We start from the raw sequence: 13184 nt of genomic DNA on the forward strand, positions 1-13184 counted from the left end.
CTAAACCAAAAAGTGTATGGGGGGGTTAAACTTTCTTTGCAAATGGCTGCCTCGCTTACATTGGTTCTCCCATCCTCATGTAATATCCTGCCCACTTTCCACTTACGACCACCAACAACCCTTTAAATCCCATTAAATCCTTTATTTCGCTTCCCCAGCCCATTTAAACCATGCCCTTTTCCCCTCCTTGTTAGCTCAGGGCATTCAATAACATAGCGGGGAGCTGTTCTGTAGTCCATAGGACTGATTTTATTGCCTATACAATGAAAAAGTAAGCAGAGAAACATGCATGTTTACAGGATAAAAATTCTGGTGCTAGAAGTAGCCCGTCCTTTCATTTATTTTAGATTATACTCCCTCTTTAATTGTTCTGCTGGGTAAGGCCTGTGATTATGTGGGTCTGTCATCTTTATCCATCCTTCACTACTTTGAGAACCATTGACCTTCAGCAGGCATCAGGTGTCAGAATAATATGATTTAGGAGATGCTGGAAGTGAAACAAGGTTACTGATAATGTCCACCATGAGTAAATGCCAATATCTGCCAAATTTTCCTCCATTCAGTTGGCATGGTGGCATGGGAACTTCCAGGTGTCACCACATGATAATGGATATTTGTGGTATAAAAGTTTCCTGTGGACCCCAGAAATTCTCACTCTCTCACCATGAAGTGTCTTCTGCTCCTCTCACTCCTTGGCCTTGCTGGTAGGTTTTCAACTGAAACCTTTACTTTTAATGACTACATAATAACATGATATAAATTTAACACTTTGGACATGGTGAATAATTCTTACTTAATGAAGTTAGCCTTCTTCTCTAGGCAGATATAAAAGACAAAGATTGATGAAGCTATGTCATGATTAATACATGGTTACAAGTATTTTTAAAAACTAGTAATGTAAGTACCTGAAGCTGACCTGATATCAGCCTCTTGCAGTCTCTGCACAGCAGAGCTAGAATGTGGGAGAAAGAAGTAGAAGGGCCCAGTCAGTTCATGTGCTTGCAAGAAACATGCTGAGGGACGGAGAGATGAGCCTATCACTATGCTGCTTTTCTTTTTACTGTCCAGTCATAGCCTGGGGGTGAGTACAAGAGAACCTGGGCTCAAATTAAGTGGGTTGAATGATGCTGGCCATTAGACTAAGGGCCTCTAGGGGCAGAAAAAAGTTCTACAGGGAAATGTATGCGTTGAACTGAATATTGCAGCAAAAGCGGGTTTAATTATTTTATCTTTTAATTGGCTATTGTTTGTTAATTTTGGCTGAAGTTCAGTTTTGAAACTGAACTCCGGGGATGTTTTTTACCTTACATTGGCCCAGATTGGTTATATCTAGTTCTTTGTATGTCACAAAATCTGGAGGGCCATTGGGGATAGAGAAGTTTGTTGTAGAAACTTACAAGAAACTGTGCTACAAGATGTCTCTAACTTACAAGCCAACCTCAATGCACTGTTTAATTGGGCAACTATGTGGAAAATGAGGTTTCGTTTTGATAAATGTAAAGTTATGCACTTGAGGGCTAAGAATATGCATGCATCATACATACTAGGGGGAGTACAACTGGGGGAATAAATGGTGCAGAAGGATTTGGGGGTTTTGGTGTATCATAAGCTTAATAATAGCATACATGCAATGTCAAGCTGCGGTTTCCAAAGCGAGCAAAGTCCTTTCTTGTCTTAAGAGAGGTATGGACTCCAGAGAGAGAGATATCATTATCCCCGTGTACAAATCATTAGTAAGACCTCATCTGAAAGATGCAGTTCAGTTTTGGGCACCAATATGCAAAAAGAATATCAGGGAACTGGAGAAAGTGCAGAGAAGAGCAAACAAACTGATACGAGACATGAAGGAGCTCAGCTATGAGGAACTGATTTTATTATCTCTTCAGAAAAGGAGATTAAGGGGGGAAATGATCAACATGTATGAATACATAGTGAGGGGGAATATAGTGAACTTGGTGTTGAGTTATTAACTTTAAGGTCATCACAGACGACAAAGGGGCACTCTTTACGTCGGACAAAGGGGCACTCTTTAAGTCTGGAGGAAAGGAGATTTCATCTCCAAATACGGAAAGGTTTCTTCACAGTAAGAGCTGTGAAAATGTAGAATAGACTCCCTCCAGAGTTGGCCAGCTCAGTAGCTTGCTTTACAAAAAAGGCCTGGATTCTTTCCAAGAGAAGTTTTTTTTGTGTTTTTTTGCAGATTAATTTTCTGCACTGAGAACAGAGCGATCGAAACACTGCCGATTGCTCAGTTCTGACAGCTCCCTGAGCTGTCAGTCACAGCTCTCTGCTCTGCCCCCTCCTCGCTCACTGAAGTGCTGAGCTGTGGAGGGGGCAGAGTATCCGGCTCCGCCTCTCAACGGCTCCGCCTCTCAGCGGCTCGCTGAGAGGCTGAGCCGGGTGTCAGTCCAGGCACCTGGCGGATCCAGACTTTATTGTCACAATGGCGCGGTGCCTGGACCGACTTCTGTGACGGGTCAAAGGAGTGCAAAACGAACTGCACTCCTATGATCCATAGGAGAAGTACAGCCAGACAAGCTTTGGCTATACTTCTCCTTCAATGTACATAATATAACTGGATACTAATATCTATAGGTAAAGGTAACCCAGGGAATATCCGATTGCCTCTCGGAGGATCAGGAAGGAATTTTTTCCCCTGCTGGATCAAATCAGGTCATGATTTTCTGGGGTTTTTTTTCCTTCATATGGATCAACTGTCGGTATAGGATTGTGTATATGGGATTGTATGATTTTTATTTTTTTTCCCCTTTTCGTGGTTGAACTAGATGGACTTGTGACTTTTTTCAACCTGACTAACTATGTAACTATATTGCAGTACCTCTTTTGTAGTTTTTATCCATAAAGGTAAAGGTGCTATTAATTTGCGTTGAAAAACCCAACCTGGACTATTCTCATTAAATATAAAAAAATATTTTTTTTTAGCCGCCTTCCACTACAACGACGATGACAAGATTGTAGGAGGCTACACTTGCCCTGTCAACTCTGTCCCCTACCAGGTGTCCCTGAACTCAGGGTACCACTTCTGTGGAGGGTCCCTCATCAATGACGAGTGGGTGGTCTCTGCTGCTCACTGCTATAAGTCGTAAGTAATGTTATTGGCTAAATGGAATGGTTCAGGGGGGAACAATCATTTAGGAACAATATTTTAGGTGACTCTTTAAGCATAGTCATAAAACAAAGCAGAAAAAGTTGAGAATGTCTCCTCTAGTTCTTCATAGAACTTTATTTAACACCATTGCTTGCTTATTCAATTTGTAGATAAATGTTCCCAGAAAGAACAATAATCTATGTTCCAAGAAGGAATGAAAAGTGTGGCCTTGTGATATCTGCTTCTTCCATGTTACTGACAGCTGCACAGGCATTGCCCAAAGGGAATATCTCAGCTACTTATAGATCTATCATTATATATTTTTCACAGTTCCATCCCCTATGGGACATAGTATATGCACTACTTTGTCTCATGTTTCTAAGTGCCTTCCAACCCTAGGTATGAAGTCTGACCTGGCCCCCTCCTCACCTGCCACTGCCAATCTGACGACAGACATGAAGGAGATGGCCAATTTATAGCTGCTGCTTGTCTTGGCTGTAAACACTTCACCAAAACATGCAATGGCTGACATATCCCCCTTTCCTCTGCATTCCTCTTGCCATTACTTGTCTCAAGAAAACTGCTCACAGTTGAGACAAGCTGCAGCTATGAATCAGCCATTTCCTTCATAGCTGTTGTTGTATCGGCCACTGTAGCAGGATATGGGGCCAGGTCAGACCTAATAACTAGAGTTAGAATACAACTGAAGAGAGGCACTGCTCCAGGTCAGCCAGCAACAGTCAGGCTCAGTAGTACAGGCAGGTGCCAGACTAGTTCACAGCTAATGTATTAATGAGAAGAAAGTCTGGATGGCCACACCACTGAAAAACCACCTGTGTTGGAAAAAATATGTATCAAAAACAGGTAAAAACATCACAAAATAAGCAGCAGGGGAATGAGGTAACCCACATATGTGTTTAGCGCTATGCTACCACTTACTCATAGTAGCCCAACTGAACCCTGTCACACCACATACATATAATATGACTCCCCGTGCCGCCCTACCATGAGAACACAATAGCTCCGGGGAGAAATTCCCCCATCAACACTGACTGTATTAATCAGGAAATCATGCCAAAGAAAATCACATGATCTACAGCCTGCCTTACTCCTAGTAATGCATAGGACTTCACTGTCAAAGTGATCATTATTACTACATATATGGCACAACCTCAAAAAATGGCCGATTGGTATGCCTCTAATAGTATGAGTGGGATGTCCTAAGTCTACTCACAACACAGTGTTACCAGCTAATGGTTTCCCATAAAGTCCCAAAACAACCTGCCCCTCTATACCAGAAAGTATTACATCTAAAATGAAAGACTGTGACGGGCTCAATTTGGCCAGTATATGTCAACTTTGACTCATTATCATTTAGATATAACAGCCAGTTCTTCATGCTGTCACTATCCCTAGAACAAACAACAAATCATCAATATAAATGAAAATAAAACTTTATATAAGCACAAAATTGGTTCATATCTCCAAAGATGTGGGTTCTCGCCCACCAACCCATCAACCAACCGACAAAATAGGCCAATGAGGGAAGGTGGAAAACTTAGCCTCCGTGGCTGCTCCACATCTCTAGAAATAATGAACCCCATCAAAAACAAAAAAAATGTGAGTAAGCAAATAATCCAGGGTATGCAAATAAACTCCTTATGATACAAAGAATAACTGCTGTGTCATTGCAAGAAATATAAGACAGCCTAGAGTCCCAGCATACATAGAATAAGCTAGTGATGTCACACATCCCCCACACATATTCATCTTTCCAGGGGAGGTCTTTAAATTTTTCTATTTGGTGTCTGTCAAATATCCAGACCCATAACCAGAGGCTGTAACTGATGGTCAACCCACTGGCTGAATCTTTCCTGTAAAGAACCTATGTCTGCAAAAAAAATAAAACATTTCTTTCAGAGGTTCAAGGCCCTTGTGGGTTCTGGGTAGATGGTGGAACACCAGCATAATAAGGGCAGATGAAACAAACATCTGCCCTACCTCCTCAGCGAAAAAAACGATTTAACCTTCTAGATAGGACGGATTATAGGTCCTTCCTGAATGCATTGGTGGTGTTACCTCTTGACTTAACATAAGTATCAGCATCAGATAGCTCTAAACTGTACATCTCTGCATTCAAAATGACCACCAACCTTCCCTTATCAGAACTCCTAATCACAATATTAGGATCCGCACGCAAAATTTTAAGAGCCATTAAATTATTATCAACAACAAAGCCTAAAGCAGACACCTTTGAAGCTAAAGGTGTGACATCTTGTTCGACCAGCCTCTAATACTGCCCATTTCTTTGCCCCTGCAACTCACGGGGTAAAAATCCAATCCTAACTTAAATAGAATGTTAGATCTAAAAGTAATAGACTCATTTAACATATGATCAGACTCAGAGGCAAGGTCTTCAAGGCCACTTCTAGTGTTAGAATGCACCTAGCAACATGGGACAAAGTACTACATGAACTTTGCCCCATAGGGGACAAAACTGTAACATAAAAATTATAGTGATTGATCTTCTTTAAGGACTGAGGTTGAGAACCACTGGGCTATAGGGAAAGGTAGGGTTATCTGTTAGCATGATGTGACCACACAAATCCGCCTCTCTTACAGACGTATTGAGGTCAGGCTTGGTGAACATAACATTGAGGTCTTGGAGGGGACAGAACAGTTCATCTCATCTGCTAAGATCATCCGTCATCCTAAATACAACGCCTACCTTCTGGACAATGACATCATGCTTATCAAACTGTCCCAACCTGCAGTGATAAGCTCCAGGATCCAGGCCATCCGTCTGCCCAGCGAGTGTGATGTGGCCGGCACTCAGTGTTTAATTTCAGGTTGGGGAAACACTCTGAGCAGTGGAGGTGAGTCCAAGTATGTTTTAATTTTATTCTCAATCACTAATTTAAGCAGAGTGGTTCTATCTAAATATAGGAAACAAAAATAAGTTTCTCTAAGACAATTTCTGTACAACAGCCTCACTGCACCTCCTGTTCTGATGTCCACTCATTCCTGAATTTCTTCTTGCTAGCTAATTACCCAGACCTCCTGCAGTGTCTTGAAGCCCCCATCCTGTCTCATGAGGACTGCCAAAATTCATATCCTGGTCAAATCACTGGAAACATGATCTGTCTTGGGTACCTTGAAGGTGGCAAAGACTCTTGCCAGGTGAGCATACCTTCTTCACTAAAGCATGTCCTCCTGATAATTATCCTGGGCAACAACATTCCTCTTTTTTAGGAGAGCACAATGGTTCTGGAGCATTATCTCAGGTCAGACATATGGTTCTTTTATTAGAATCTTATATTTTGGTGTCCCAAGATGGTGACAAATTAATAACAAGGCATTACGAATTGACTCTTGGAGTCCGATCATGAACAAAGCAAAAAGTTTAGAATGTCTCCTCTAGTTCTTCAAATAACTTTAACCCCCTTGTGTATGCAACCTGTAGATTGGCACCCCTTTACATAAGACCCTAGGCGGAGAGAACATTATTCTATTTTGCAATTTTGAATGGCTCACTTGTGCTATCGGCTTATTTAATGCTATTGACAACTGCACAGGCATTAGCCAATGAAAACCAAGCAGCATGGCTCTACTTAGTTATGACATGGCGACCACATGGGTTTGTTTGCAAACAGGTGTCCCTAATAGTGATGGCTGATGGTGTATTTCTTTCTGAATGTACTCACATATGTATGCTAGCTATTCTTTATACATTTGGCATAATTGAATGCCTCTAGCTCTCTTTTTACTCAAGTATCTTCTCATCTAAAACAAGCGCTCTATCATGCAAGCAAGGTAGCAACCCATATCTCCAAAGAGAGATCAACACCATCATTCACCCGTATAACCACCTAATATCTATCATAAGCCATTCTACTGGTTCAATGGGGTCTCTAACTAATGCCTTTGATTAAAGGAAGTCTTTATTAAAAATTTAAAATTCTGACAATTGTAGTGATCGAGTATAATAATATTGGGTGGATATAGTGGTATCGTGTCGTGGGTATGATAATTAATTAGTAAGTACTCTTCCGCAGCAACCCAATTCTTCCAGAGAGATGCACTTTATTGACTTCCAACACAGAACAAACTCCAAAGTCCACAGATGACAAAAAAATCCGACAGAGTAGATATAATTCAGAGACCCATTTCTTAGGTCTGTGTGTTCATACACAGACAAGCCTCACTTAAACTATAGACTGAATGCCGTGTTATATTCCCTAGATATTGAATGGCTGAGCAATTTGATTGGCCGTCTACATTCACGTCTTTTATATACTCTAGTCTTTCAGATAGTCAACAACTCCCAGCCGTGAACAGCTGCAGTCGTAAACCACCCCAATTTGCATTCCCGCATATCAACATCAACAAGTCCCCTTAGATATGTGTAATTAGATTAGATTAACAGATACTACCTGAACACCCTTTGAGATGTTCAAATAGACTTGCATAAGATTAACACATCAAAGGGTCTTCAGCTGTCCCCTTGCTATGTTAAAATTCAGTTGACTTGGACAAGTCAACTGAATTTCTGCTCAACATGGCACTTCAATACAATATTATACATAAATTACATACACAATGTATCTCACTTAAACGATATCAAGTAATGGAAATATCATTTAAACCGGTATCTGGAGACCCTACTTGTAAGGATAAAATGTCAATGGGTTTTCCTTTCTGTATCATGTAAGTGGAACATTGCTGGCATCTGCACCCAGGTTTTTGAAGTTATTTTCCATCTGAAACCAGTAAAATAGATAATAAGCCTGTTTTTTTTTCTTGCAGGGTGACTCTGGTGGTCCTGTGGTTTGCAATGGAGTGCTGCAGGGGGTGGTCTCCTGGGGTATTGGCTGCGCTCTTCCTGGCTACCCTGGCGTTTACACCAAGGTGTGTAATTACGTGTCCTGGATTGGAGACACCATCACCCAGAACTAAACATCTCTACATATAATGGTGGGATGAGAAGGATGACATGTATCATTCCAAATCCAATAAAATCATGCACGTGAACCCTTACTTTTCTTGTTTTATGTCATATGCAATATTATATTTTGTATTCTGTGATTTTTTTTGTATGTTTCAAATGAAGAATGTAGAGCAAAGTTTGAGGCAACTGTCCTGGAAACCCGGGCTGATCCACCAGGCACCTGAATAGCTCTTCTGTATAGTCTGGGCTTTTTTATGTTAAACATCTGCTTATATCTTTGACCAATTCAATAATTTAACTACACCTTAACCTCCGTGCCTCTTGTAGTTCCTTAAAGCCCACCATTTTCATAGCTTTTGAGTGAATAATATGGGAGTTATTCTTCCTTTAAAATTGTACACACATTTATTCTGTGAGCATGGAGACAAAATAAAATGTTACTCATTTATAAGAAGTAGAGTGAATGAGGAAAATACCACATTATGGCCACTAGATGGAGTTGACATTTATAGGGAATAAATACTTGTTGACTATCATCATCAGCTCCATCTAGGGGCCATAATGCAGTATTTTCTGAACCACTCTATTTTTTTATAAATTAAGAACGTTCAACCTGGAGAGAAACTAGTCTAATTAACATTTGATTTTGCTCCCATTCCGGCAGAATCAATACACTGCAGTTTTGCTGGATGAATAGCTCTGTTTTTTTTTTAAGTAATAAAAAATAAGCTCCTAGGTGTTTGCCACTATTATGTGTTTTCTTCAAACCTAGTAAAACAAGTCCTTATATTTATGAGGGATAATACAGCATCTGCTAACACATGTCAGCTCTCCGCTGACATCAGCAAGGCTGCTATGATTTATACGAGAGCTGATGTCATTTCTCTGCTCCCTCCCACAGCCTGTGTTAATGCTGCAGCCCACACCAGCCATACTAATCCTCACTTTTATTGCTATGTCCCCACTGAGATGATATAATCTTACTGTCTGCATTGTAAATACATTTTCCAAGTTATTGTGACCCTTATGTGAAAATAAAATGTTGCAATAATGTGCAACACTCCTCTGCTCATGTGCCATCAATTGCTGCAGATGTGAAGAACTGCTGGCTGAAGATCCACCAAAATCTGACACTTCTAGGTGTTTTGGGTGCCTGGTCCCCCTGCTTCAAATAGTGGTTCAATCCACCAACACCTACATTAAAACGTTGTCCTATAGTGATGTACTGGCTTGAAGGAGAAACCACAACATGCAGCAGGGGATTGGAAATCAGCACTTTTGGATATATCAGATTCTGCAGGATTTTCAGCTAACTATTCCTTTTTAGCATTGCAAAGATCAGCAGTGAGGGCAGCAGGAGAGGTGAGTATTCATTGTCTTATATTTGTAGGGGTCATAATAATGTAAAGTTTTATTTTAGTCCCTGTAAGTCAGTTGCGGTAAACTTACTTGATATGGGGGGCCTCAAGTGCAGCCTCTGACATACCCAAAGGGTCATACATAAAATTCTGTGAATATTCATTATTAGAGTCAACAGACACAGAACACTTACCCTTGAACCATTAATTAGAATGGTAAATAATTCCCCATCAATACAGGGCTTTCAAGTAGGAACAAAATTATATAAATTTTTAGCATATGCCGATGATCTCCTGTTTTTTATCACCCATCCACATATCTCACTGCCTAACCTATGTAAAATCTTCGCACATTACAACTATCTCTCTAACTTCAAAGTAAACTATAAAAAAATCTGAGGCGTTGAACTTGACACTAACAGGAAATAACTACACGGAATAATTGCACCTTTAAATGTGAAAACAAAGCCATTAAATATCTTGGTATCTGGCTCACCCTGAAAATGGAATCAATATATACAACGAATTTTAAGCCACTTCTACAAAACGTTAATAAGGATTTGGAGAAATGGTCCTTAAAATATTTTTCCTGCTTTGGTAGAGCAGCCATAATAAAAATGACAATCTTGCCTAAAATTCTGTACTTCTTCCAGACTCTACCGGTCCTGTTACCAGAGAGCTTTTTTCATGCATTGAACTCCATGACTAGGAGATTCATTTGGTCTAAAAACCCACATATCAACCTCATGCTACTAACCAAAGCAAAACACATTGGAGGCATGGGTTTTCTAAATTTCAGAAACTATTATCTAGCCTCGCATGTGAATCGCATAATAGATTGGAACTGTCAGTCATGGAGACGGTAAGGTCTGGGTGGGTCTGGAAAATGTCATAGGACCTATCCCGATAAAATACACACCTTGGATCGCATGGGAAGCATGCCCTACACAACTTAAAAATCATTCAACTGTAGGAGCCACGCTAAAAATTACACAGAAAATTATTAAAAATGCAGGACTGATCTCATTACCGGGTCCATTGACTCCATTAAGTAATAACTATGAATTCCCACCAGGTCAAAAAATGCGAACAGACAAGATAGAAGACGAGATAAAACCCTTGCTAGCAATACACTGTTTTGAGAAAAACAGAGTGAAATCTTTAGTAGAATTGAATCAGGCAAGCGGACAAGAAGCATTATCACAATGGGAATATCGCCAAATTTATAGCTTCATCTCCAACCCCAATAAACCTAAATACTGTACTAGGCCCTTATCACCACTTGAAGAGGCGTGCCTAAAGGCTGAAAAAAGTGAAAAAAACCTACTTCTTTGGCATATACATGGCTGCAATCATCAGGATCCACAGAACTAAACAAACACAAAAGGTTATGGGAAGATGCCCCAAACACTGCTTTTAGCGGTGATCAATGGTTACATGCATGTGTGTTTGCGCACAAATGCTCAATTAGCACACGCAACCAAGAAACTTCCTACAAACTTTTGACAAATTGGTACAATACACCATCTAAAATTCAAAAATGGTTCCCCACGGCTTCAGATTTATGCTGGAGATGCAAGGGGGCAAAAGGAACCACGTACCACATATGGTGGGATTGCGACCTGATACGTCCATTTTGGCAAAAGGTTTGTGACATCATTAAACACATTACAGATACTTCAATTCCACTAATGTCAGCTTGCTGCCTTTTACACATTTCTAACTGCCCAATGAAGAGATATAAGCGATCATTGACTAGATTTCTACTTATAGCTGCAAAAGGCCTAATTGCCAGATATTGGAAAAACACAAAAACACCCACTATTAAAGAATGACTCTTTAATATACATGATATGTATGGCATGGAGGAAACTAGGTCCAAAGCTAACGAAACTACAGAAAAATGTAACACTTTGGGGAGAGCATGGGTTATGTACAAATACTCTGAAGAATTGAAGTCCCTGAAGTCCCTCAGACACCTAGCAACCTCATGGCTTATCTAAATCACCTCTCTTTCTTTTCACTTACCTACCCTTTCACCTTATACATGCTATTTCTATTTCTACATCTATCCCCGTAACCTTGTAAGGTTACTTAAATTAAAACTTATGTAGCACTGACCCCCGAAGGAGCTGCTGATTTAAATCGGGTTGTTGCCATCATCCCTTACCTGCAGTTTCACCACATCAGGAACTTAAAGTCTATATTGGGCCTTGCGCCCACCAATGTATGCACCAGTTACTTTTCCAATGCTTTATTACAAGACAACTTGAAAGAAGTAGCAGTAAAGAGGTTGAAGGGGAGTTGCAGATACCTTTTTGCAGCAGATCACTTACAGACTCTTCAGAATAGAGGACAAAACACAGTTTTCTCTCTTTAAATCTTGTATGGCTGGGTAGATCTCTGCCACGGATCTAGCAACCTGCAAGATGTCTGGACAAGCCTCTCTCACAGGCTTAGCAGCCAGCATACGCCTGGATAAGTCCCTTTCACAAACTTAGCAGCCAGTTAGTTACCTTGATTGAATTGTAGAGCAGCTTCTTCACAGTACCAGAACCTTTAAGCCGACCCGGCAGTACTGTAAGGATAGGTTAGAGATAGGTGCGTCCTCCAAGTAGGTTACCAGTAGGGTGCTCACATGTCCCGGATTGCCCGGGACAATCCCGCAATTAGCAGGTCTGTCCCGGGTCCCGGGCACCCTCATTCCAGGACAATACAGTGTCCCGGAATTGCCCTGGGTCGATCTAATGCCCCCTAAAATAGCCTTTGCATTGTCTCTGTCCCTCACTGTCTCAGCCTGTGGTGGACCCTTTGCTGGCAGAGACCCTTTTTTTTTTCATCACCCGCTGGCTCAGTGCCCAAACTGGTTGCTACCTGCCGCCCGCTTGGCGTGTAGAAACCAGTGACGTCATGAGCAGGAGAGAGGCAGAGAACAATCACAGTGGAGGAAATTTAACTTCCTCCTCCGCGCCTATTGTTTAGCTCCACCCACCTCCTCCCTGCATGTTCTGGAGTCCAGCCAGGCAGCGGCATGCAGAAGAAACTTCTAAGACTGCAGGGCACAAACTAAACGAGAAATGGTAGAAAGGCAAGTAAACTGCTAAAAACTCACCAACATGACAGATCCATCGGGGATAAAATCCTGTCAGCTCTCCCCCAGCAGCCAGAGTTCTGTGCTGAACTGTCAGCACTTCACAGAAACAGAGAGTGTCAGCCTGGAGTGAGTAAGCCTCTCAGTGTACTGTGCAGAGAGGATGGCAGGCAGATAAGGGTCGGCAGGAGAGGACACTGACAGATGACATTACACCCTGGATGGAAGGAGGACACATCCTTAGGCAGGTTTCATGCTGGGACTTGAAATCCTTCACTTTTGGGGGATGTGACCCCCCCCCCAAAAGTGAAGAACTACAGGTCCCAGCATGAGCTCAGAGCTGAAGATGTTTCCCTCACACCCGGGCCTTCGGTCCAGCTGCTCACTGTCTCTTCTCTCCCACTACTTGTGCAGCCCCCCCTCCTCCTTCAGACCCCTTTCACACTGGAGCTTTTTGCAAGCGCTATAGCGTTAAAAATAGCGCCTGCAAAACGCCCCAAAACAGCTGCTACATTCATTCCAGTGTGAAAGCCCTCGGGAGCGGTGCGCTGGCAGGGCGTCAGAAAAAGTCACCGCTCCTCCACCGCTGCTCCCCATTGAAATCAATGGGGCAGCGCTGCGATACTGCCAGAAAAACGCTGCTCTGGCAGCGTTTTGCAGGTGGATTTAACCCCTTTT

The 13184-nt window shown here is 41.6% G+C and overlaps 2 protein-coding genes across 2 annotated transcripts in view; one reads left to right on the top strand and one right to left on the bottom strand.

Annotated features, from left to right (window-relative positions):
• The window catches only part of LOC141105817 (anionic trypsin-2-like), a 33698-nt gene extending 21043 nt beyond the window's left edge, over nucleotides 1–12655 (bottom strand). Inside the window, exon 1 of the mRNA XM_073595949.1 lies at nucleotides 12528–12655. The gene's annotated coding sequence lies outside the window, so the exon portion shown is untranslated. The remainder of the gene's footprint in view (nucleotides 1–12527) is intronic.
• On the top strand, nucleotides 665–8134 carry LOC141105819 (trypsin-like). The gene is made up of 5 exons (XM_073595953.1): nucleotides 665–704; nucleotides 2944–3103; nucleotides 5732–5985; nucleotides 6153–6289; nucleotides 7916–8134. Exons 1-5 carry the CDS (start codon nucleotides 665–667, stop codon nucleotides 8063–8065), a joined length of 741 nt encoding a protein of 246 aa, XP_073452054.1. The 3' UTR covers nucleotides 8066–8134.
• Nucleotides 12656–13184: the final 529 nt, after the last annotated feature.

This window comes from Aquarana catesbeiana, linkage group LG08 (genome assembly GCF_042186555.1).
Source record: "Aquarana catesbeiana isolate 2022-GZ linkage group LG08, ASM4218655v1, whole genome shotgun sequence".
NCBI classification, from domain to species: Eukaryota; Metazoa; Chordata; class Amphibia; order Anura; family Ranidae; genus Aquarana; species Aquarana catesbeiana.

What these genes read in the sequence shown, in the direction of transcription:
- LOC141105819 (XM_073595953.1), top strand. Translation starts at nt 665, where the DNA reads ATGAAGTGTCTTCTGCTCCTCTCACTCCTTGGCCTTGCTG. An exon ending in GCTGCTCACTGCTATAAGTC is followed by an intron (nt 3,104 to 5,731) that starts GTAAGTAATGTT and finishes CCTCTCTTACAG; the next exon opens with ACGTATTGAGGTCAGGCTTG. An exon ending in AAACACTCTGAGCAGTGGAG is followed by an intron (nt 5,986 to 6,152) that starts GTGAGTCCAAGT and finishes TCTTCTTGCTAG; the next exon opens with CTAATTACCCAGACCTCCTG.